The sequence below is a fragment of the Pongo abelii genome, chromosome 10, assembly GCF_028885655.2.
Source record: "Pongo abelii isolate AG06213 chromosome 10, NHGRI_mPonAbe1-v2.0_pri, whole genome shotgun sequence".
In the NCBI taxonomy this organism is placed as follows: Eukaryota; Metazoa; Chordata; class Mammalia; order Primates; family Hominidae; genus Pongo; species Pongo abelii.
The window spans coordinates 101,035,454-101,060,759 of NC_071995.2; the positions used below are offsets into that span (position 1 = coordinate 101,035,454).

The 25,306-nt window shown below is 40.1% G+C and overlaps 1 protein-coding gene and 1 long non-coding RNA gene across 5 annotated transcripts in view; one reads left to right on the forward strand and one right to left on the reverse strand.

The window, feature by feature from the left end:
* Window positions 1–25,306, reverse strand: part of IGF1 (insulin like growth factor 1) — an 82,905-nt gene that overhangs the window by 6,900 nt on the left and 50,699 nt on the right. For 2 of the 4 annotated variants that reach the window (XM_009248162.3, XM_054527567.1), the window contains exons 3-4: window positions 16,742–16,923; window positions 14,723–15,236 (exon numbers count right to left, since the gene is read on the reverse strand). In XM_009248162.3, the coding sequence (XP_009246437.1) occupies window positions 15,048–15,236; window positions 16,742–16,923 (371 nt within the window). In that variant the 3' untranslated portion in view covers window positions 14,723–15,047. Of the gene's footprint in view, window positions 1–14,722; window positions 15,237–16,741; window positions 16,924–25,306 lie in introns of those variants that run through there. The other 2 variants (XM_002823659.4, XM_002823658.3) reach the window with 1 other exon arrangement.
* Window positions 1,364–24,673, forward strand: LOC129049208 (uncharacterized). The gene is made up of 7 exons (XR_008512101.1): window positions 1,364–1,562; window positions 2,899–3,068; window positions 4,701–4,834; window positions 11,194–11,288; window positions 20,043–20,082; window positions 20,304–20,413; window positions 24,555–24,673. It is a non-coding gene; the product is annotated as an uncharacterized LOC129049208 (long non-coding RNA).

Here is a 25,306-nt window from a genome sequence, read left to right on the forward strand (position 1 = left end):
TCAGGCATCTTCTATGTGCCCCTGGTGGCGTGAATACCACAGACAGCTTTGTAATCAAACAAAGATGAGATTTGATTCATCTGCTTCTATCACAGATTCATTGATTGAAAGGAGATCCTGAAAAATCCAGCCTTCTGGCCTCTAGATCCTTTCCTAGTAAGAAAAAAAATCAATCACATTCTGGGTTCATCCTCTGTTGTTTTATTGCAGTTTGTTCTGTTTTAATTTTTGTAAAAAAGAGATATTTATTTTTCATTGTTTTTCTTGTTTTCCTCTAGAGCAAGGCAGAGTTTTAGAAATTGAAGATTAGGAAATCTTATAATTAATTTTGAGTCTGTAAAATCATAGACATACTGGGCTGAACTCAACTCGTAGCTCTTCTATTTTCTAGCTATGTAAACTTGTATGAGTGGCAATCTCCTGTTTTTCAGTTTCTTCATCTATAAACTAGGGTAACAATAATATCTACCTTATAGGATCAAAGATTAAATAATTAATATATATAAAAGTACTTACAATAGACCTGGCATATGGTAAGCACTACATAAGTATTAGCTGCTATTATCATTATTAACTCATTTTTCCTCTTCTTAGTATTGTCATCTTTATTGGAAAGTAACCATGCCAAGACTAAAAGTCCTGGGTTCCTAGTTTGGTGTTGCCATTCACTCATCAACAAGCAATGATATTATCTTAAGGATATTGAGGGTTTTTTTTTTTTTTTTTTGGACAGGTTCTGTCTCTGTTGCCCAGGCTAGAGTGCAGTGGTGCCATCTCAGCTCACTGCAACCTCTGCCTCCCAGGCTTACACAATCCTCCTGCCTCAGCCTCCTAAGTAGCTGGGACCACAGGCACATGCCACCATGCCTTGACAATTTTTTTTTTTTTTTTTTTTTTTTTTTGTAGAGACGGGGTTTTGCTATATTGCCCAGGCTGGTCTTCAACTAGTGGGCTCAGGTGATCCACCCGGCCTTGGTCTCCCAAAGTGCTGGCATTCCAGGCATGAGCCACTGCACCCGGCCTGGATATTGAGTTTTGTTTAGAATAGAAGCCCTGTGAGAGCAGAGATGTGTCTGTCTGTTTACTGTTATAGTCCCAGTGTCTAGAACAGTGTGCAGATTATTGCAGGTGCTCAATAAATATCTGTAAAATGAGTGAAATGAAGGAATGAGTGTGAGGGACCCCCTTGTGATGTGCAGAACTAAGTCATTATATTATAATACTTTTCCTACAGTTATTACTTTATCCTTGAATGTATTTAAATTGCAAAGTATGTAGACAGGAGTTTTGAAATAAAATCAAGGAGGAACTGGCATTTATATGCATAAACCTGAGGTACTCCTTTTTTTGGTTTTACCTCTAGCCAGAGAGCCCTCTACGGAAGGATGTAATGGATAATTATTGTTATAGAGTGAGGTTCATAACCAAAAACAAAAGTTCTCTCCATGAGACCTGGAATCTGTAAACTGTCTTCTGGCTAAGATAATGAACACCCACACAGTGACAATATTGTGAAGAGCTAAAGCACATTTGAGATTACGCAGACCTGAGACCTGGAGAAGGTGAGAGGTTTTAATATGAAGGCTGGGGAAAAAGATCAACTGCCACCCCTTGGGAATAATACCTATTGGCCAAGGCCTATAGGGATCTGGCAGTTTTTCTTACACATGTTTTCCAGTTCTACTTGGAACATTAGAGTTATCACCAAGTCCTTCATGAAAGGTAGCTAGCGTTTTATGAGTCGATGGTCAACATCTTGTACTGACTGAGTAGAAGGAAGATGGCATCATTGCGTAAAAACATTCATTAAAATAGCTCAGTGACCACTGCAAAAAGGAAAAAAAGATGGTAGAAAGAAACTGGGCATTTGTATAGAATAACTTGAAATGCGTTTGTTTTAAATCCTGGCACTTTCCCTCAAATATCACAAAAGACCACTTAAGATACATTTGCAAAGTAAGATACATTTACAAAGCATCTACTGCTAAGTTCCCGGTAAACTTGTGTTCTTTTTTTTTTTTTTTTTTTGAGATGGAGTCTCGCTCTGTCACCCAGGCTGGAGTGCAGTGGCGCATTCTCAGCTCACTGCAACTTCTGCCTCCCGGGTTCAAGTGATTCTCCTGCCTCAGCCTCCCTAGTAGCTGGGATTACAGGCGCCTGCCACCACGCACAGCTAATTTTTGTACTTTTTAGTAGAGATGGGGTTTCACCATATTGGCCAGGTTGGTCTCGAACTTCTGACCTTGTGATCCACCCACCTTGGCCTCCCAAAGTGCTGGTATTACAGGCGTGAGCTAAACGTGTGTTCTTAATCTTACATTGGGTTCTGCTTTCTTTCTTTCTTTTTTTTTTTTGAGTTGGAGTCTCACTCTGTCACCCAAGCTGGAGTGCAGTGGTGTAATCTAGGCTCACTGCAACCTTTTCCTCCCAGTTCAAGTGATTCTCATGCCTCAGCCTCCCAAGTAGCTGGGATTACAGGCACACACCATCATTCCCAGCTAATTTTTTGTATTTTTAGTAGAGATAGGGTTTCGCCATGTTGGCCAGGCTGGTCTTGAACTCCTGACCTCAGGTGATCTGCCTGCCTCAGCCTCCTGAAGTGCTGGGATTACAGGCGTGAGCCACCATGCCTGGCCGTGTTCTGCTTTCTTATAGGAGTTCTCTAGAAAAATGAGAGAAGGACACGTGGGGCCACAGAATAGCATCACTAATGTTCCCAAACTCCTTGAAATGTTTTTGTTCAATTCTCAATCAACACTGTTGATGGTCTGTAGCTCATCAAACCCCTAAAATAGATATTATTAAGGATGCCATCTCTCTGCCTAACTACTAACCAAATTAATTAACAGGCGGAGAAACACACTAATTTGAATTTTACCTTTTGTTTTTCTGTTTAAGAGGCATACCAGCTCAAAATAAGAAGATCTTTAAATATCTGCAATGCCCAAACTAAGAAAATATTCAGGAATGAAATGGGAACAAATTAAAAGAAAGCCTCATAAAGCGTTTAATCTCCATTCTTCCTCTCAAGCCAAATTAATCCCAGATTTCTACAAGAAAACATTAAGGTACCATCTATGCTTCACTCTTTAAATTAGCAGGGGGCTATAGCAAAAAGAATTGAGGTTAGATTGGCCAACCACATACATCCTACTTTTTGTCTCCAATAGAAAGATTCTTTTTCTTTTCTCTCAAAGCACAAGGTATAAAGTGTAAAGTCTGAGCGGAGGGATCCCCTGGTCTGTTTCTTCTGGGTCTGTCTCAGCATCACAGCAAAGCCATGGGCTGAAACTCACTTGAGTGAAGCAGATGCTGTGCCAAGTAGCATGATTCCCATGTACACACGTGCACGGTGGAGGCCATTCAAGCCAGCTGGGATATCGTCTGGTTTGCATTTGGCTGTCTTCCCAGGCTGTCACATGTGACTTCTTTGTTGCAGACAATGACAGTGACAAAACAAAAGCACTCAGGGACTAGGTCTCAGTTGCATCTGTTGCTTTGCTCATTGTCTTAACTTAGTTATGCCGGCCACCCTTGACAATGGGCGGCAAGCGGAGGCATGTTAGAAGCAGCCGTCATCAGAGCTGGCACCGACCTTCGGTGCACTTCTTGAAGGGTTATGAAACTGTCCCACATTCAGTCAGGCAAAAACTTTTCACTTCAGCAGCTTGTCCAATACAAACCAGCTGAAACTGTTTCTAGTATGCAACTAGACAGATTTTTAAAAGGAAAACAGTCGTGAGTAAATACTGTTTCCTACTGACGCCAATGAAGGTAAGACTATTAAGAAAACATTGATCCTCCAGCTCACTGGGGTTGGTTAAAGAAGTTTACCCTTCAGAAGGAAAGGTTAACCAACACATTAGGAAATAAGTTTGCAGAGGGTTTAATTTGTGATATATGTGATTACCCATTATGGACAGACACACATATTTAGGGTGCTAGAAAAGGCCCTGAAGAGGCCATTCACCTTCTCTCATTATCTCTTGATTCTTATCCTAGCTCCAAGCTTTCCTTTGCAAAGCTATCCACAGACTTTTCAATTAAGATTACTGTGCCAGGTGTGGTGGCTCACACCTGTAATCCCAGCACTTTGGGAGGCCGAGGTGGGCAGATCACTTGAGGTCAGGAGCTGGAGACCAGCCTGGCCAACATGGTGAAACCCCGTCTCTACTAAAAATACAAAAAATTAGCCTGGTGTGGTGGTGTGTGCCTGTAGTTTCAGCTACTCAGGAGGCTGAGGCAGGCGAATTGCTTGAACCCAGGAGGCCGAGGTTGCAGTGAGCTGAGATTGTGCCACTGCATTCCAGCCTTGGCGACAGAGTGAAACTCTGTCTCCAAAAAAAAACATCACTGAGGACTAATAACAATGGGAATAATAATAATCTTGCTTAACATTTGCAAAGGCTTTACAGTTTACAAAATAATATCACTGAATCCTTACAATCACCACATGAGGTGATGCGGTGTTATTCCTGTCAGTCCCACGTACAAGCCGAAGCTCGCTAACATTTAGTAATGTGCTTGAGGTCACAGAGGAACAAACTGATAGACAAAGGGCTAAAATAATAACAGTTCCCATTACTTGAACATTTGTTATTGCTGGGGATTGTAGTATGTATGTAAATTGCATATATTTTCTTGTTTCCTATAGTTCTTTCAGGGATAAGTACTACTGTCTTGACTGTTTTATCTTTAAGAAATCTGAAACTTAGGATAAACAACTTGCCTAATTTCTTATGATGGAGATGTAATAGTGATTGGAATTTGGACCTATTCCTTCTGATTCTGGAGCTCACCAGTTAACCACTCTGCTAAACTGCCTCCCCAAGAGGTAAAAAATATCTAGCACTTTCAAGTCCAAATCACTTTCCAATAGCAATAGTTGATAATATCATGAGCTGCCCATGCTCCCAGATGGGGGTAGATGCTGGTTTAGAGGGCAAGGCTGTGCCATGGGACAGAAGACTCAATGAGGAGGATGAGTATTACCACAAGCTGGGACCCATTTGTAATGGTATTTATAGAAGTCTAGGAGCACAGTATTCAATTAGCAAAAGCAAACTCCCTAGATATTATAACCCCCTTTTTTTCCTCCCCACCTATCTTTATGAGATTTTGCCTGAGAGATAGAATCTAAAAGGATAAAAATAGGCTCTTTAAACTTCAGGGAGGAAGCAGTGATGGTTTCAATAGACTATGTTTCCATCTCCACCCACTCCAAACAAGTTAAGTATTGTATGACATGAAGTGTAGGAAAAGCCTGGCACTCTATAAAAAATACTGGGAAAATTCTGTACAGCATGGAATATCAGCAGCTTATTGTACAGCATAAAGTACTAACTCAGCATTGACCTTCTCCCAAAAAGGGCAAAATGAGAAGAAAAGAGCAGTGAATGTTTGGAAAGAGGGCTCAGATATCAGCCCTTTACCTGTTGAAAGGGATGTGCTATAGCAATTTTGCTGGCTTGGCCTGGGGACATGTGAAATGGTGGAGGATGATTTAGATGTCTCAGTATCAACTTTGATATCTCTTTACTTCAGGGAATCACAAGTTCAAATTCCAGGAGAGTTGGATCAGCCTTTCCTGTCTGGCAGCCAGGCAAAGCGAGGGTCATATGATCTACTCAGCATTTTGGGATGTGACTTTAAAACCAAAGAACAAGGTGCATATTTTGAGAAACCTGTACTCCTTATTTATGTGGCTGCTTCTTTAGCAGAGTGAGGGATATGTACTTACTGGACACAGTTTTGGTCAGCCCAGCGTCATGTTTTTTTCTGGAAACCTCACCCCACTTTTTATGTGGTTGTAGGAATTCCCCCGCCCCCTGCCAGTGCAACGGCTCTTCTTTGGCTCTAGTGGATTGGACCAGGGCAGGCCCCTCCCAAGAGCCAGTGACCAAGTGTGGTGGGGACATCGAGGCAGACCTATTTCTGAGAAACACAGAAATCTGTTGGGCAACTTTATTGCCCAACTTTGGCTCAAAAACTCCATGATGACTTTGCTGAACTTTCCTTAGACCATAGACCCACCAAAAATGTTTCCAACCAATCTGCTCTCCCTCTCTCCTTCCCTTGGGGTTAGGCTTTCCTTGCAATCTGATGGCTCTGCATATCCTCCCCTATTTCTGTTCACACATTAATTCCTCCTAATAAAACCCCTGCTCATTTAACACCTTCTCATCTTCTGTTTCTTGGAGGACCTCGTCTTACGCATCTGGTTTAAATCCTAGCTCTCCCACACAGGAGTTGTGTGACCTTTGATAATCACTACATTGTGCTGTCCTCAATTTCCTCTTCTGTAAAATGAAAGTGTGGGATAAGTGCGCCTACCTCAGAGTGGTGTTGTAATTGGATGTAATAACCCTCAGTCATTTACCTGGCATGCTGTATAGTTGTATGCAGGAGAGTCTACTGTTTAGAAAAAACTTGAACCTAATTGTTAGCACCATCAGTCTGTTCTGGCTTGTGTGCTGTAAGAGCCCTCTCTGGGTCTACATTTGCTCAAGCATTGATGTTCTGTAGAGTAAATTCTGCATGTTTGTCTCTCCACTAAAACATAAGTTCCTTGAGAGAAGGTAGCATATTTCCTTCACTTCTATATCCTCCCCAGACCCAAGCAAAGCATTTGAGCAAAGTGGCAAACCAGGAAATGCTCATTAAATGGATGCGATTTCCTGCAGGAATGATGGAATGGAGTTCAGGTCAACAGCAAATATTGCATGGCTGCTTACTTTCTTCCTGTGGTATTCTCTATAAGGACAAATAGCACAGAACCCCCTGCCATCTCATACAAGTGACAGATTGTATATGGAAAATATCAACTAAGAAATGCAGGAGAGAGTGCAGTGCTTGATTAACGCACTGTGGTCTATCTATCTCGGGTTTGGATTCTGCTTGACCACTTGTTAGCTCAAGACCCTGGCGAGACACTTAGCCATGCTCAGTGTGAGTTTTCCTATCTATACAATAGTGATAATTGTGGTACTCACTCTGCAAGCTTCATGTGAAGATTAAATGAGGTGATTCCCTATAGCCCTTGCCACAGGGCAAGTACCTAATCAATATCAGCTATTATGATTCTTTTTAATTTACTTTTTAATTGTTACTATTGTCAAAGCAGTTTGCATACTAGAGTGCTGCCCTTTCTCTAGCTGAATGTGGGGAAACAGTAGCTAGCTCCTTGGTTTCCAGAGCTCCCTTGAGTGCTGGGAGAGTGGACTTACAGCTCTGTTTTCTAGTGACTGGGGCATCCCTAGGAATCCCCAGGAATCAGAGGACTTTATTCCAAGATTATCTTGACTTAGCAACTTTCTTACTCTTTTAAAGACTACCACCTGACTCTATTTCAAATATTTCTGCCTGTGATGTAAAAAAATCTCTATCAAAATGGTTTAAAAGCCTGGGGAACAAAGAAAAAAAAATGCCAAGGGTAGTTTCCTTTGCTGAAAAGAGGTGTTTATGTTGCCTTTAATAGTCATGAAGGATGTTGTAAAATACTTCAGGATCAGGGCTCCCCAGACTGTTGATTTTATGGGCAGCTTGTTTAGTTAGCTCTTTGTTTGTGTTACATTTTTAAATTTAAAAAATGTTTAAGCTTACTATCTTTCGCAGAGGGAGTTGATTTTGGAATTGTTGAAAGGTTCAAATGTGGTATTTTTAAAAGTGAAACACCAGATTCTAGCAATTTTGCTGCTGTGTGCTAAAGATTCAGCACATTCGTACCTAAAAACTGGATTTGATTATTCTTTTTCTCTTAAGCCTCCAAAATGCCATTGTTTCATCTGACATACAATTTATGCTAGAGTTACTTAAACTGGTGTATGCAGTAACTCCTATTGCAGTGTTCTTGGGAGATGTGAGGCCTAAGGTTTTTACCTTTTGGTGTCATTTCAATGCAATAGTGATGAGTTCACAGGGTTAGGAGGAAAGGGTGTTGCCCTCTTTCACTCATTCCTTGTGTGTGTGACAAATCTGGGCAGAACATTCAAATGCTGTGTTCTGAATTTTCCTCCTCACTGAATTGAGAGAAATTTTGGAAGTTTGGAAGGCTCTCTTGAACTTTTAGGATGAACAAAATAACGCTATGACAAGTTAAATTGATTTGCCTCTGTTTGAGGTTGATGGGGGCCTTCAGCATATAAAAGTAAACATGCAGACTGCCAGCCAGTGCTATTCCAAGGCAGAGAATGGCTCAAGAACATTTTATGCAGGCATACAGTTTTAAAAAAATCAGAATTGTGGCATTGTGCCAAAAGCACCTCTACCGTCATCCTAGTGTTCTTTTGAAGAAGAAAACATATTGTTATTTATAGAGAGACAAATCAGAGCATTCAATAGTGACCTAGGTAAAACAATACTGACAAAATAACAGTAATTATGCATTTATTGATTCATTCATATTTTTCATTCCTTCTAGTCTTCCAGTGCCTCACGAGCTAGTCAAGCATGCCACATACTTGCACCATGACATAAACATTGCACATCCCCAACTCTACAACTGTCAGCTGATTGAGAACCTTACTCAACCGTCAACCTGCCATGGTCTTGCTCCTAATCATTTGGAACTTTTGTCTTGCCATAATTGTGAACTAAAGCTGTGAAAATAGCACACCATATTTTCACAGATGGCAGGGCTAGTTGGTCCTTGATTACTTGACCTCTTGGTGCTGGCTAGACAGAAAGCCCCAAGTGAATGTTTATACATTGTACCCAGAATTTTGTAGAAACTTTAGCCATGGATCCCAGCTTGGAAGCTTGGACCATTTGGCTGGTTTGGGTTTGATGTAAAATTTCTTGATCTTTCACTGGGAACTTTGGAGTTATTTTATGAGACAAGAGCTGCCATCACACTCAGCTTTTCATAAATCTTGCTCTTAACATCTTATCTTCATATGGACATTTTGACCATGTCAATTAGAGAAGCCCAGGAGGACAAGGTAACCCATTGTCATCTTTTTTCCGGAGTGATCATAACAGATGCCTGCTCAAATAAATGAATGTTCCTTTTTCTGACCCAATGGGCATGAAAGCATATGACAGACTGAATAGAGGAAGTTAGAGACTAATGGTTAAGAAACAGGAAAGTGATAGAAGAGGCATTTGATGGATTTTGCCCGTAATCCCAGTCCCTAATAGAAGTAAGGGCAGGGGATGATAGAAGGAAGATTGGCTGGATGCATTGACCTTTGGTTGTAATGGGTCAATAATTAGACCTAGAAATTTCTAAAGTTGCAAATTGGTTCTATAGGAAAGTTATTGCAATCTATAGATAGGGACCTAGAGAATCCTTCTCTGTATGTTAGATGGAAAATGGTCGAAGTCCCTGGATCCTCAAAAGATACAATAAAAAGAAAACCAACTTATTTCCGCCCCTACAATAATGTCCTCTCTATTTCCTGAATAATTTTTAATTTAGGATGAGAAACAGGCTTTTGATAAGACAAAGGAATCCTGCAGTTTTTACTGAATGATGATTAGTTTTTACAGAGGAATTTACCTTCACTGAAAGAAAATCCAGGAAACTGTTCTCACCTATAATTTTGGAAAATAGTTCCCCCCAGCTCTGTAATGGGTGCAACAATGCTAGAACACAAAGGTGCACACAAACACACACGCGTGCACACACACACACACGAAGAGGAGAAACTAATCCCCTTCCCCTCGAAACTGTTTGGTATAGTTTATTACAGATTCTAAATTGCTGCCAAGGACATTTAGAATTAAAATCAGTTTGATGCACCTTTAGCATTCTTATTTCTAACCATCATACTTCCACTTTTTAAAAAGTTAGCTTCTTGACCAATGGTTCTCAAAACTATAATCATATTAGTTAAAAAAATAAAGATGGGAATTTCCAAAATGTTTTCTAGCTCCTGCTACTCATCTAACAATAGGCAATGAAAGTTATAATTGAGTTCCTGGTATGATAAGAACTTTCTTAGGGGCTGTCTGGAAGAATCAGACATGGACTCATAAACCTCTTTTCCCATAGCTCTCATCATTTCCCTGTTGTTCTCAATCTCCATTTCTCTCTTCTGGAATTTAAACATATGTTTATATTTTTAAATCATTTCTTTTGGACACTGAGTGAAAATGGGATGGCACCAAAGGCATTAAGGAGTCCCATTAAAAAAGGACCTCCAAATATGTGGGCATCAGGGAAAAGTTCTGATTCCAGTTAGGCCTTTGGGGATGACAGAAAAGCTGATTTTCACCTTGCAGGTCTGGAAGTTTTGTGGACCTGGAGAATTTTTGCTAACCTCAGCTACTCCCTCTTTAAAAACTGACCTGTCTTGCTTAGGCCAAAGGAATCAGTAACTGGGCTTTAAGTATTGAGGTGAGCATACAAACTGGATATTTCAAAACTCATAAAAAGGGATTTGGATTCTGCTTCATCTAAAACTATTAATCTTTTCATTGCTCCTGAAGGCTTCCCCTTTAACTAGAGACTATCAATGTTGCCCTTGGATTAAAAGTCAACTCTGCATTATCTAGTGAATATTGCAAAAAAGCCCTATTCTTTTCCTGTGGGCAAATAAAAAGAATAGACCTCATCTTGCCCAGTGGATGTTAATGGACTTGAGAAATTGTGGAATTTATTACCTAAGAAAACAATGTTTCCCTTTAGTGGGAAGGAGGTCGTCAAGGGATGGAGGCGAGAGAAGGGGAATTGCTCTTTGGGAGCTCATTTCTTTGCCTCCTTTTCCACCCTTACATTCGAACAGTGCACACATTAGAAGCTGTGTGAGGTTTTGTTTGTTTTCAAGAGATGTTTGAAAAAAGATGAAATGCTTGTGAAAGGCACTGGATTGGCAGCCCAAGAAACTAAAGTGTCCCGGAAGCTGTGTGAGCCCAGAAATATCCTGCATTTCTATTTATTTTGGCAATTTTACTTAAAACTACCAATAACTGGAGTTCATGCTACAATTAAATTTTCCCCAGGCACCATGAAATGAAAGCATGTATTACATTTAATTTTAACTAGTTGAGAAAAATGGTGGTTTTCTGAAAGTTCATTATATGACCCGGAAACAGAAGCAATGGCTCTCACTTGGGAGAGCCAAGCTTCCTATTTAAGTTGGAATTATTCATAGAACCAGGGGTTCTCTGGGTTGGAATGGTCCTTAGGTCATTGAGTTCTCTTATTCTCCTACCACATGCTTGAAACTCTACTACCACATCATGGAAAAGGGTTGGCAAGCTTGGGCTTGAAGTTTTTGGTGACACAAGACTGGCTTCTACTTCAGGAGACCAACTTCTTTTTCACAAAGCTCCAATTTTCAGAGGTATGTAAAATAATGTTAACTAAAACTTGAATAATGCTTACTATGTGCTAGATACCATTTTAAGCACTGTAATATGTGTCTTTGAATATACACCTCCCACTCCTTGCAGAGACACACACATGCACACACTACATTCACACACATACACACACATACACAATCTCAATAAACCCTCACAACTGAATAATGTAGCTTCAGTTGTTACCCCTATTTAACAGATGAGGAAACTGAGGCACACATAAGTTACATGATTTTCCCAAAGCCACAACGCAAGTAAGAGCCAAGATTTGAACCCAGGTAGTCTGAATCTACATTTTGTACTTTTAATGACTGTATTTTACTATTTATTTATTTTTTAATTTTTTTTTGAGACAGAGTCTCACTCTGTCACCCAAGCTGGGATGCAGTGGCAGGATCTCGGCTCACTGCAACCTCTGCCTCCCAGGTTCAAGCAATTCTCATGCCTCAGCCTCCTGAGTAGCTGGGATTACAGGTGCGTGCCACCATGCCCAGCTAATTTTTTTGTATTTTTAGTAGAGATGGGGTTTCGCTATGTTGCCCAGGCTGGTCTTGAACTCCTGAGCTCAGGCAATCTGCCTGCCTTGGCCTCCCAAAGTGCTAGGATTACAGGCATGAGCCACTGTGCCCTGCCTTAAAGACTATATTTTAGCCTCTCCAATGCTTATAACTCTTGTTCATGCCTAGTACAGAGGTTTGCACATTGTAGATGCTCAATAAAAAATACTTTTCACTAATTTTATTTCAGGATGATTATTCCATACATATTCCAATTAGTTTTACACATAATTATCAATTTGCCCTAGGAAACAATTGAAGTTGAAACACTGGAATTTTAAATGATTATTAATATTCTGCCTACTTCAAAGAAACATTAAGGGGAGTAATAGGTATATAATATTCACTATGAAATTCTTAGCCAGTTGCCACCTGTAGCAATAGGTCCTTGAACAATTTCAATTTGGCCAGCGAAGGAAATTCCAAACATGCAAGATTTGTATAAGCATAGCTCCTATGCCTTTCCTTTTTTTACTCTGTACTTGCCTCACTGTCTTATGTAGGAGAATAGGAATCATTTCATCTCAGCAGTGCCACTTGTTTTTATGGTGTGTCTTTCTACCACTATTCATCAGCCTATGTTACTCATTTGTCCATCCAACCATCCATCCATCCATCCATCCATCCATCCATCCATCCATCCATCCATCCATCCAACATTATATGCCATGTATCACTAGATGCTTGGGTATTGATACTGGAAAGAAGGAAATGGAAAGATAATATAGATTCTTTCTGTTTTCTTGGTTCATATTATTCAGTAATCACATGTAGGCATTCAAGATCATTGCTTTAGAGTTGATAAAACTCATTCCGAAAAGAACTGTCTTATAGTACGTAGTTTGCTAGTTAAGCATTCTTTAACTAGAAAGTCTTTTTGTTCTTCCTTCTCTTTCCTTCCTTCCTTCCTTCCTTCCTTCCTTCCTTCCTTCCTTCCTTCTTTCCTTCCTTCCTTCCTTCCCTCCCTCTCTCCCTCCCTCCCTCCTTCCTTCTTCTCTCTCTCTTTGCCTTTGCTTTAGTTCTTCTTGAATGAAGTTTATGATTGGGTATAATTATAGTTTATTCAAACCTTTCCACAGGACATGAATTCTTAGTTATTCAATGGAACTGTGGTCCCTTGAAGAGCCATCTGTGTTTATATGCTACTCTAAGGTGATGGTTGTAGTAGGAATTGGCTTCTGCCTGCAGCTCGTCCCAAAGCATGGGTGTCTTAGCTGGAGAACTTAGCATCTCCTGAATAAGATGACTGGCCACTTGGGCTAAGGCACCAGCCTGGCTTCTCTCTGCTCTGATAAGCCAGGATCCACTTTGCAACCACAGCAGCAGTGGTTTGGCTCCCATGTGGAGCTTTTGCATGCTTTCAGTTCGACCTTTTCCTCCTGGATTGAGCTGTGAACATGTCCATCATATTTAAGTAATCCTGGGTTTTCAGTGAACCACTAGAAAGGGTGATCCTGGAGTAAAAAGCATGGCAGAGGCATGGAGGACCAGGCAGAAAGGAGGTTCCTTTATACCATGACATCTTCAAAATAGACTACTTAGATGAAATGCTTCACTTCTGGGTTAGTCATATTCTTACCCCAAAATGTCACCATTTGTTTGGTTGAGAACTTCTGTCTTGTACCCGTTCTCAGCTCTTCTAATTCACAAGTTGGAGGATGGCGAGACTTTTTGCTTCATTATCTATGAAGACCCCAATCCTACTGATTAAACCAAGGGATCTGAAGGAGAAGATCTCTAAAATCTGAATTCTGTGATTCTATTTAGCTTTTCTTCACCCTCAGGGAAATCCAGCACTTTTGCTCTCATTCGCTCCCTTCATTTCTGCCCTCTCTTTTCCTTCTGGAATTCTTTCTTAGTTGACCCACTTTGATTATATGCTGTTGTCTCCTGACCAAAAGAAGAGCAGCTTAGAACCCAAGCACATCTTTACCCACTTCTGGATCTCAGTATCCTAGTCTTCAAAATAAGGGGATTTCTGAGGCCTCTTCCAGATCTAACATAGTATGTTCCTGGGGTTCTCATGGAGCAGAAACTCAGGATTTCAGATATAAAAATAGATCTGTGGTGGGGTGGTGGAGGGGAGTGTTTTCTAGGAGCTGTAATCAAAATGCAGTGGTTATCATCAGAGATCAGAAGTCTTCTGTCACTGGCTGAATTGTGTCCAAATTCATGTGTTGAAGTCGTAACTCCCAGTACGTCAAAATATGACTATATTTGGAGACAGAGTCTTTACAGAGATAATTAAGTTAAAATGAGGTCAGTGGGGTGGGCCCAAATCCAATCTGGCTGGTGTCATTTCACATAGAGGATGTTTAGACACAGAGATATGTATGGAGGGAAGATGAAGTGAAGACACAGGGGGAGAAGAAGGAGGCTACCTACAAACCGAGGAGAGGAGCCTATGACAGAGCCTTCTCTAAGGCCCTTGCAAGGGCTGATACTTTGATTTTGGACTTTCAACTCCCAGAACTATGAAAAAATCTATTTCTGTGGTTTAAACTACCCAGCCTATGATACTTTGTTATGGCAGCCCTAGCAAACTTATACATCTTTTATATCTGATTCCAAAGTGCAAAAAAGATGAAGAAAAATGCAGTGACCTCTTCTCAAAAGTTACCTCACAGACCTCACAGGGTTTTAGGCAATACCGGATGCCCTTTGGCCTAAACCCTGGACTTGACTAAGAAATGCAGTCTCCAATGACATTGCGGGAAAAGGGAATCTGGGAACTTCTATGACACAATTTAGTCTTGCTGAGCATTTGGGGCTAATATTTAACTCTGAACATATATTGACATAGGCAATTCTTCCATAACAGATTCATACAAAATTTAAAATGCATATAGAAGCCTTAATTTTTATTTAAATTCTTTTATTTAATTGTGTTTTAGAGGCAGAGAATAGTGTGTCTTTTTTGCCTCTTAAATACTTTTTATTCTTTTTTTCATTTTTGCCACTGTCTTTCTTTGGGCTTTCTAGGACATTACATTTTTCTTTTCCATTTTCTCCATGTTTCTTGGTGAGATTCTCTAAAAGGTTACTTCTATTTCCATCACATCATCATCTAGCTCCAGCAGGCCTACTTTTCTTCATTTCCTCTATTGCATTTTCTGCTTTTCATTCTTGCTGTCTGCTCCTCTCTCATCATCCTTGCCTCTGTCTGTTTAGTCCTCCTGTCCTTCATTTTCCTTTTTTGCCTCTGCATTCAGCATTTCTACTTCCAATCTCCCTCCTCTGCTCTTTCTTCTTTCCTCTGATCTGCAGACTTGCTTCTGTCCCCTCCTTCTGTTCCCCTCCTGGATGTGTCTTTGGCCCACCTTTCCTTCTCCTCTGAGACTTCGTGTTCTTGTTGGTAGATGGGGGCTGATACTGTAAACATCACAAAAATAATTGCATTGAGAACAAGTGGTTCCCATGGTGTCCCTTTGAATGAGCTCAGAATGCCCAGGCTCCATATGATGCAGGAGACAGCACTCGTGCTGGAGAGGGGTCTAGACCTCAGTCACAAGACCCACCATTCCAGAACTTTGGGACTCATCTCTTGACACCTACCCCCTCCCCAGTTAGAAACCAAGAGGTGCTGGGTCACCTGGGAAGAGAAAGAATGAATCTGCCTTTGCCCCAGCAAGCACGCTTTCCTGCCACATTCACCTAAAAGTCTTTTCTGAGATCCTTGTTTCCTGCCTGGCCAGTGGCTACTGTGTTCTGTATGTGTTGGGTCTTGCCCAGTCCCCTTCCATCCATCAGAGGGGCTCCCTGGGGTCACATCTCCAATAAGCCACCATGGTCCTCTTCCAGCCTCAGCTGAGATTTAAGACCAGGAAGCAGCGAAGGTGTCATGGTGAACTTCTTGATCTCTCATCCTGTGCTTTTGCACAATATTATTAGTTCTAGCTCCAAAGATTAAAACCACATGTTGGCATTTCTTTTTTCAGCAGAGTCCCCAAAAGACTTAAATGAGAGCTATTTCTTTCCTTACTCAACTTCCTTGGCTTCTCTTTTTCCTCCTTTACCTTCTCTTTAGTTCTTATTCTTTCTACTTAATGGCTAAAATTTTAATCTCTTATATTCATTTGTTCATTCATTCACTCATTCAAGAGAAATCGATCAAGTGACTAAATGTGCATCAGGTGTTTTATGTACTTCTGATGGCATAGATGGTACCTCTGAGGTTTGTTTACAGTCTAGCTCTTAGAAAATGATGCCTGCAGATTTTGATCATTACACACTTCTAGGCATTCTTATAGCCAAACAGAAATTTCTATTTTTAATGTTTCATGTTTAATTATGCTTGCTACTGAATATGAATTTTGAATAGTTCCCATTAGCCTTTTATTTTCTTTGTGAGATTATAGAATCTCAGAACTTGAAAGGTTACAAGCTTTGTTATTAAGTACAATTATGGCAGACGTTAACGATGGTCCAACAATTACTTTATGCAGGCATGTGAAAAGCATCTCAAAGTATATGCATGAGCTACTTAATTTTGACAATAAACTGATGTGGTAGATATTATTATTGTCCCAATGTTACTGATGAAACTGAGGCTTGGATACATCACATTATTTGGCAAGGGCTCTAAGCTGGTGTGTGAGAAAGCCAGGACTTCACTTTTGTCTGATACCAAAGCCCACGTTTGTTTAGCCACTGTTTTGTGACATCTTCCAATCATCACATCGTCCATAGTGGTGGGAGGGGAAATTTGCAATGCAGAGTGACCAAAGAGATGGGGATGTAATCCATCCCTTTGCCACAAAGGAGCTTTTTTGACTTGTAAGCCAGGAGACTATGGGGCAGGATTTCTGCTTGGCCCACCCACATGCACAAGAGAGAGACCACTTGAGGATGGCTGGATCCCAACCAGGTGGGCTTACCTTCTGGGTCTTGGGCATGTCGGTGTGGCGCTGGGCACGGACAGAGCGGGCTGATTTGGCAGGCTTGAGGGGTGCACAATACATCTCCAGCCTCCTCAGATCACAGCTCCGGAAGCAGCACTCATCCACGATGCCTGTCTGAGGCGCCCTCCGACTGCTGGAGCCATACCCTGTGGGCTTGTCTGCACAAATCAAACAGAGTGGCCTCATGTTAGGGTGGAATCTGCTTTCTTCAGTCTTCCACCCAGCTCCTGCCTCTTCCCACATCTAGTCAACCTACGTATTCTGCAATCTCTCAACCTCTTCTTGAAACTTCCCCAATGATTCCTGACCCCACGGATATTTCTGAATGCCAGTATGTCTCCCGGAGTCTGTACCACACTCATTAGCACTAACTCATTCACCATGGTATTTGTGATAACTCTCCCCAAGTTTTGCAACCTGTAGGCAAGGATCTTGTCTATGCCCAATTCTAGTCTTTTCTTATATATTGGCTTCAGAGGATGATAGAAATATTAAAAGAAGATCATGCATTGTTTTCTTAATCTTGTTGGCAACTCTGCATTGTTTTTATAAGCAGGACAGCTCACATGTTTGCCTTTTTGTTTAACTGCTTTGACTATTTAGTCAGGTTGAACATCAAAGAGTTTTTAAGTTTGGAAAGGGCTCCTCATTTTACTAATGTGAAAACTGAGACTCAGAGGTGGCAAAGACTTGCTGAAGGTCATTCATGCAGTAAATCGTGGAGTCAAGATGCATACTCACATCTACTTGCTGCAAAGCCCAAGTGCCTCATTGAGGAGCCCAGGAGAACTGTTGTATGACTCTGGAAAAGTCACTAAGCTCTCTGGGCCTCAGTTTTCCCATTTATGTAATGGAGTTAATAATATCTTCCTTGTAAGAATTGTTTGAGGATTAAATGAAATCAAGTATGAATAATGCATAGCACAGCACCTGACGTATAGTGTAGGTCCTAAATAAATCATAGCCAGCTTTCTGTGAGTACCGTTTCCAGGATCCTATGTGGTTTGTGAAGAAGCATTGTCACTATTGACCGTGTACAGAAGTCTTGGGACTTGAAACTAATTACAATACCAATCTAGTAGGGCTCCCTCTCTTATCACCCCAAGAGGCCAGAACAATGAATTCTATTTCTTATTAACTACCAAACTGAAACAGTGAACGAAATGTCCATCTTTCATGTGATTCTGTTCTAGCTCAGGCAAGGGCAGAGGGACAGAAACTTGCTTTCTCTTCTCTTCCCTTATCTCTCCTGGTCTTCTCCACGGATGCTCAGGCTTTATGGAAGAAATTGTATAAATCATGGGCACAGAAGAATCCAATTTATTAATCTGAAATGTATTCAATCTTAATTCCTGACAGAAGAAAACATTACGTTTTAAATCACAAGTCTATCTTTGTGTAATAATGACACCATTACTTGAGGATAGGGTTTTGAAAGTCAGAATCCTCATGTATTTTGCACTCCCTCATTGGGGGAGATCAGGCCCATGGTAATGGCCTGCTACCAAACCAGTTTGGCTGCCTCCCTGCTGAAAGGGCCAGCATTCATGGCATCCTCTAAGAACCCAAATGCTTTCCTGATGCTTGGCACAGGACCCTGGTGGCTGCTTCCTCCCGTAAGGCAGGTTTATTGTCATTCTTAGGGCAGCTGGAGGTAGTAACTCAGTGAGGGTTCATTTGTGGCCTTTCTGGGCGGAGTCTGCTGTGCAGGTCTCAGAGCAGACCCTGTGGGCTCCCAATGGCTGTGGCATTTGGGAGGGACTGGGCCCTGGCAAGCCGTGCCTCAGCAGGTCCCCTGAGCAATGTAAACAATATTTTTTTGTTTTTTTGTTTTTATAATCTTTTCCTGGAACTGTAAATTAGAGGAAAGACACAAATGGGCTTACACTGTCCTTTGTAATCCACAAAGGACTTCTACATACTTTTTGCTAAGTGGCTAGCCAGTAAAGCACAGCTGATACCCTTTGGCTTCTCTCTTGCGGGTGGGGAGCAAGGAAAAGGTGACTCGGCCTATGTTGTGATCATTGTATCTTTTGCCCATTACAGGTAATGATTGCCCTTTGTTGAAACTATAAATTTCTTAATGGGATGTAATTGGGATTCATTTTGTTGATTATGAAATAGTAACTTGATGTTTGGGGGTGGGCTGGCAGGAAGAGGTCCAGAAACTTTCAAAGTTAGCCAACTCAGAAACAACTGATTTCAAAATTCCTGGTTAGCCTTTGAAGACAGACAAGGGCAGGCTTTGGGATTCCAGGACCTATTTAGTATTTCCCTTTCAGGCTCCTCTAACTTAATTCTGCTTCTGAGGTCCCACAGGTGCTGGAGCTCCTTGTCTGCTATAAGAGGAAGACATTAACCTTCATCTTGGGATGGCAGAGATAGTTTCTATGATTGTATATTCACTTCTTGGTGACTATAAACAACCATGAAACTCACCACATGTCTATTTCCTCTTGTAAAATAGAAAGTCATCATCATCACAGCAAAAAAAAAACTAGGAAATACCAGGCATCTGGTTTATCACCTTGCTTAAATGAGCTCAGAGTTTGACATGACTCAGTCAAACTCTAAGCTCATCTAAACTCTGAGCTCATGCTTTTTAGTCTGTAGATCGATGGGTTTAGGTACAGAGAATTTTAGGACTTTTCTGCAATGTTCCATAGAGAAAGTTTATCTTATGTCTACATTTGTTTTTTTAAAAAATATTGTTGAAATAGTGGTATACAGACTTAGATTTTGCCGTAAATATAATTACCAATTATCTCTAGCTACCACAATCCTAGAGAGATGTTTTTCTTTGTCTACTCATAATGTCTACAATGGACTCATTGTACGTCATTGGGAATATATGAATATAACAAGTGTTTACCTATTGCCTTTTGAAGTTTAATTCATCTTTTGAAGTGCCCTGTAAGCTTGATTTCTTCTGGCTCTACATCAAAATATGTAACAAACAAAAAACTCATTTCTCACCAATTGAAAGATCACAGTTGAGGGTCAAAGTTTTGTTCCATATCTTCAAATGCTACATATTGTTTATTTTTCCAGAACCACAATAAAGATATTTGCTGCTATGGTCTACAGGTAGAAGCCTGATACAATGTAATTTATTAGAAAGGTAATAAAACAATTGGCTTCAGTATTTGACATTTTCCTATTTGAGATAAATAGTTATTTTTAATGACTTCTAAATTATAACTATTGTCATTTCGTCTAATTTTTAAATGAGATGGAACTAATTGTTCTCTCTTTGCCTTGAGAAACTCTTCATTAGGTGCTGTATAATTCTGTTCCAGTGGGAAGAATCAGAGCTGGTAGGTGAATGAAAAACAAATATTGGCTTAATATAAGAAAAGCATTCCTAACAATTTGAATTTACAATGTTACATATGAGACAGATTTCAGTGAAAAGTAATGAACTCCCCATTGCAGGAAACAGTTAAGTAAAGGCTGTAATAAACATCTGTCAGAGATCCTAGCAGAAGATTCCTATGTTGAACACAGTGGATGACTGCTATGGTCTTTTCTATTCCAGACATTCTATAACAAGTGAAGAGATGAAGGAGAAAACTGGCTTGGGCCCAATATTCAGTATGGTTGGAAACCACTTCGAGGAAGAGGTGCAAATATATTCTAACTTAGAAGGTGAAAAGTTGTTTTCTATCTAATTGAAGTTCCCCAAGATGCTCTAAACACTTTTTAATTGTCCTTACTCGATGCTACAAAAAAAAAAAAAAAAAAAAAGACAGGTGCCTGGTATAGTCCCTTCTACAGCAAGGTGTGGTCCAACAGTTCTGTTGTACTGGCATGATGAAGTGTTCATGCACTTACTCAACTGTTAGAATGAATAGGCATGTATAACATTCCACATAATTTTTCTTGCTGACAAAGTCTTGACATTAAAAATTTATATATTTATTTTGTCAGTTTTGCTTCAAAGGTTTCATAGCATGTAGACCAAAGATTGCTTACCAGACAAGTTGGCCACCACTTAACCTAGACTTTGACTCCTCCATGACTAGACATAATGTTTAGTCACAATGTACTGCCGTATCTTAAAAGTTGGCCAACAGACAGAATTCCAATGGTTAAACAGCTGGCTTCTATAATAACAGCACTTCCCTTTAAATAATGCATGGTCAGGGGAGTAATTCAATAATCTTCAGGGCAAACTTGCTAGTTACAAGGGTTTTGGGCAGAACTGTGGCATCATCAAAACCACACCAATTAGCTGAGTCTCACATTTTGTCATGGATGCAAGCAACTCACTCCCCTCCATCTCTGAAGGGAAATGTGTAATGCTGAGATTTAACCCGGGTCATCACTTCTAGAACAAAGGACTCTGGTTGTTCATCACTGGCAAAAATGGTACTACCTCCTCTACTGATGCTGCATAAGTTTGTGTTTCTTATAGATTTCTGGGAGTGCAGTTGGAACAATGTATTCAGCTTTAATTTCCTTTGAAACTTCCCATCTTGCTTATTGAGAAAGTTTTATTTTAACTATTTCAACTCTATCATTGGAAAGGGAAGACATTGATTTGAAGAGTTAGTATTTAAATAATAAAAAAATGCAAACGTTTTCAAGTTGGGAAGCAACTAGTTCTTAAGATATGCATTTGTTATTCTTTGAGTTCTAAGGAATAAAACTATTCTTTAGAAATTTGCTAACAGGAAGAGTTTCCAAAGTTGATCACTTTTTTTTTTTTTGAAAGGAGGAAAAAAGAGGTAAGACAATTAACCTGGATTTTAAGGGCTATTTCTAGAAAATGCTCAATTATATGTCTGATAAAAACCACAAATGAAATTATTAGCTAATAAGAAATGAATCTGCATTTCACTTAGATTAACTAAGGATTGATTACACAACCAAATATTACAGTTAAGATCTGAAGAATCTGGAAACTTAGGTTTTTCACACCAGTTATTTATTTCAGAACTCCAGACACATTGCCAATTTAGAATAACTTGGAATGGTTAGTTTTTTAGGGCAAGATTTTCTCCCTGGGCCGCCTTATTTAATATAAATTCATTTGGTTTGCATTATTTTGCATGGGATACTAGTAGGAAAATTGTATAAGATATGAATAATCTTAAAGTAGTCTTCATTTTAGCATTTTAATTACTATTTTCATTTGTGGAAAAGGGAGAATCACCTCCCAGTATTTCCTACATCTCTGATGGCTTTATAAGGAAGACTTGAGTCCTTTCATAAATTTCTGATATAAGGAAAATTGTGATTATATTATTACCAAGACCCCAATGTAACACATCAAATGGTTGATATTTCCAGAATTCATAGGATTTGCATTTACTTTAAAACCTTTTGACAGTCAATATTTTGCCTTTAAATTTTTGTCTATTGAAATTACAACTTGAATTAAAGCAATTATTGAGTTATACATTGTCATGTGCTTAGTAAAGATATGGAAAGAAGCTTTTACTACTGTCAACTGGCCGCATGTTTTTACATTTAGAATAACATGAGTATGTATACACATGTACTCAAACACATATTAGGGAATTAAGTGAATTACTGTAGTATCAAAGCTGCTGTAAAACACTTTGAAATTAGGATTTTTAAAAAAGATTTTCTAATATATCTATTGCCTGCCTTATACTTTGCTAGGAGACCCTGTACATTTCTGCTTTTCTGTGGAAGGATCTTTCCAAGTAAGATTGACCTTTGGCATCTGTAAAAGTGAACACTGAGAAAATGTTCTCTTTTCTATGAACTGCATGTCATAAACTTTTCTTGAAAACCTATCAAATTTAGGCATCGATTTCACTTTTGGCCTGTGTTAATTTTTAATTGCCAGTGTTTGCTGGTCTCACTACCTCTCAATTGGACGAGCTCATCTTTTTCTAGGAATTATGGCCCTCTATGACCTGCCCCCACCCTCACTACTCAGCAACTCTTTCTCAGCTACCAAATCCCCATAACCCAAAAGACCAAAGTCTTCCGTTACCCAATCAAGTCAATGTTTTTGTTTCTCTGAGTCTAAAAGGAATGAAGCAGAGTTCTATGGGGCTGCCCCTTTGTTGAGAGCCTCCTTTCTTTTGGAAGCCCAAGTCAAGAGCAGGTGTGAAAAGAGTGCTATTCAGCTCACCTTGGTTTCCAAGGCCAGGAAGCTAAAGTGCAAGTCCTAGGGGCAATAACAGCATGAGATTCAAAGCAGAAACATTACTGTTTTAGGACTCTTTGGAGAAATGGGCAGACAGAGTGGGAAGCAACATGATGTATTACTTTAGCCTGATACAATGCCCTGGAGGATGAGCGTCTTGCCAGGACAGCACAATTTACTAGCTTAGGTCTGATTCCAGGGCTTGGAGGAGATAGATGTAGCCAACAAAATTATACTTTGGCAAGAGAAATGCTTTGCTGGACAGAAAAATGTTGTCCTAAGGGAATGGTTTGGTTTATCAACGTCTAAGGTGAAAGATAATCAAATGCCAAGAGGTCATTTTTATGTTTGAATTATTTCAGTGGGGTCTGTTATATAAGTTAGCTACCATTTTCTAGTTATATTGTTTGTATTATTTAGAACATATTACAGAATTTGAGTATGATCTGCCTGTGACATCTGTCATACCAATGACAGAAGCAATATGCGAAGTGGCTAAAAGCACAAGTTTTGGAACCAGACAGTCTGGATTCTACCATTTCTTTACTGTTAAGCTTTCATTTGGCAAAGCACTCAATCTTCTAAGATTCAGGTCCTCATATATAAAATGGATATATAAGAGTACCTCCCAGGACTGGTATGAAGATTAAGTGAGAATGTACGCTAAGTGTTTTGCACAATGGCTGGTGTATGGTAAACTATATAAATGTTAACTATTATTATTATGGTGTTGAATTGGTTAACATAGCTAGTTGGGCAGGTATCCTCTTCCTCCATTAATCTTAAAAATGCATCCTTTCCAAAGTTTGGTTGAAGCAGATGGCCTTTCTAGATATTGTTATTCACTAAAGTAAATGAATAGCTGTTCTCTTGAAAGAATATCTAAACTTTATGTTGTATAGACTGGTCTGAATAGTTTTAATCTAGAATAGACACTGTGAGAATGAATCTTTCAATCAAGTCAAATAAGGCGTATGGGCTTATCTTGACCCCTTATTACCTTTGATTTGTCCCAAATAATCCACTGGTTAAAATCATTGACTTTTTGGTATTAATACCAATGCTTCTTATTTTGAAACAATGCTGCAAGGCCTGGGATGAGTGTGGTGAAATACATGGTCAGAAATGGTTTCCTAATCACTTTCACCCAGCATAGTATTTCTCTCATCTCTCACTACCTCATGTCTCATCTCATTCTGTTCTCTTCTTTTTCTATTTCCTTTCCTCTTCTGCTACTGACAGCCTTTGACATTCTTTTTATTCACTGATGTACTTTTGAGCAAGGCTTATGCCACTGTGGAGTTTACAGTAGGCTAGGTATTAGCATTTCATTTCCTCCCTGGAATTACTGAAAACCAGGGCTCCCTCTCCTGCCAGCCATGCTTTGGGAATAAGCAGTTACCCAGTATACAATGTCACCAGGCCGCTTAATCACTACTCCATCTTGGACCCATGCCTGAATGAGATGAAAACAGCCAGAGAAAGAATAAGAGGGGATGTTGAGGAATCGCATACATGGGCCTTAGCTATCTCATTTTTTTTTTTTTTTTAGAAAGACTGACAAAAACTGTAAGCTGAGACTGGCTCCAGCTTGGAGATTGTAGCTGTGCCACCAGCATTATCTCCTGTACTTACACTCTTATTGTTATTTTACTCTTTCAGATGTGGGAAGAGAGGCCTTGTAACAAAACATAAGGCATTCGTGAGTAGAGGGTAACGCCCTCTTTCTGGTGCCACAGAAAGATGAATCAGCCAAAGGGATATTAAAACACATTCTCTTTATTTTTAGTTTCTCTCTAAAGTCTTTCATTTCTTTTTTTCTTTGCAACTTGGCACCTGCCCTCTGTTCTCAGGGGCCCTGCTCCCCATTAGTCTCCTCACTCAGGAATCTGTTTTTTGCTCTGGGCACATCTGGACATTGTCCCAGGGGTGGGAGTGACATGGTCAGGATGGCAGGTGAAGGGGTGGCGGCTGCCAGGGAAGTCTGGCGTGTCTGGAGGGAGAGTGTTGGGAGGTGGACGCTCCTTAAAGAGAGGCACCCGGGCCTGCATCGGGGAGTAAACTGTTGGAAGACAGCCTCTACAGCAGCAGAAACAGCCCTTGGCACTGTCGCAGAGAAGGGAGCCGCCAGAGTCAGCGACAGATTGAACACAGGAGAGAGGGAAGGAGGGAGGGCGAGTGGGAGGAGATGGTTTGGTGTTACATGATATAAATAACTGCATGGTGCAGACTTGAGTGCCAGTTGGGTTGTGTGTGATGTCCCTTTCATGCTGGTGTATCAACAGTGTTGTTCTTGGATTGAGAGGTCCTGGGGAATGTTTCTATAGCACCTAGCACAGTGCCATATGCAGAGAGGGAATGAAAACAAGGCAATATGGTATATTGAAAACAACATTGGATTACAGCCCTAAATC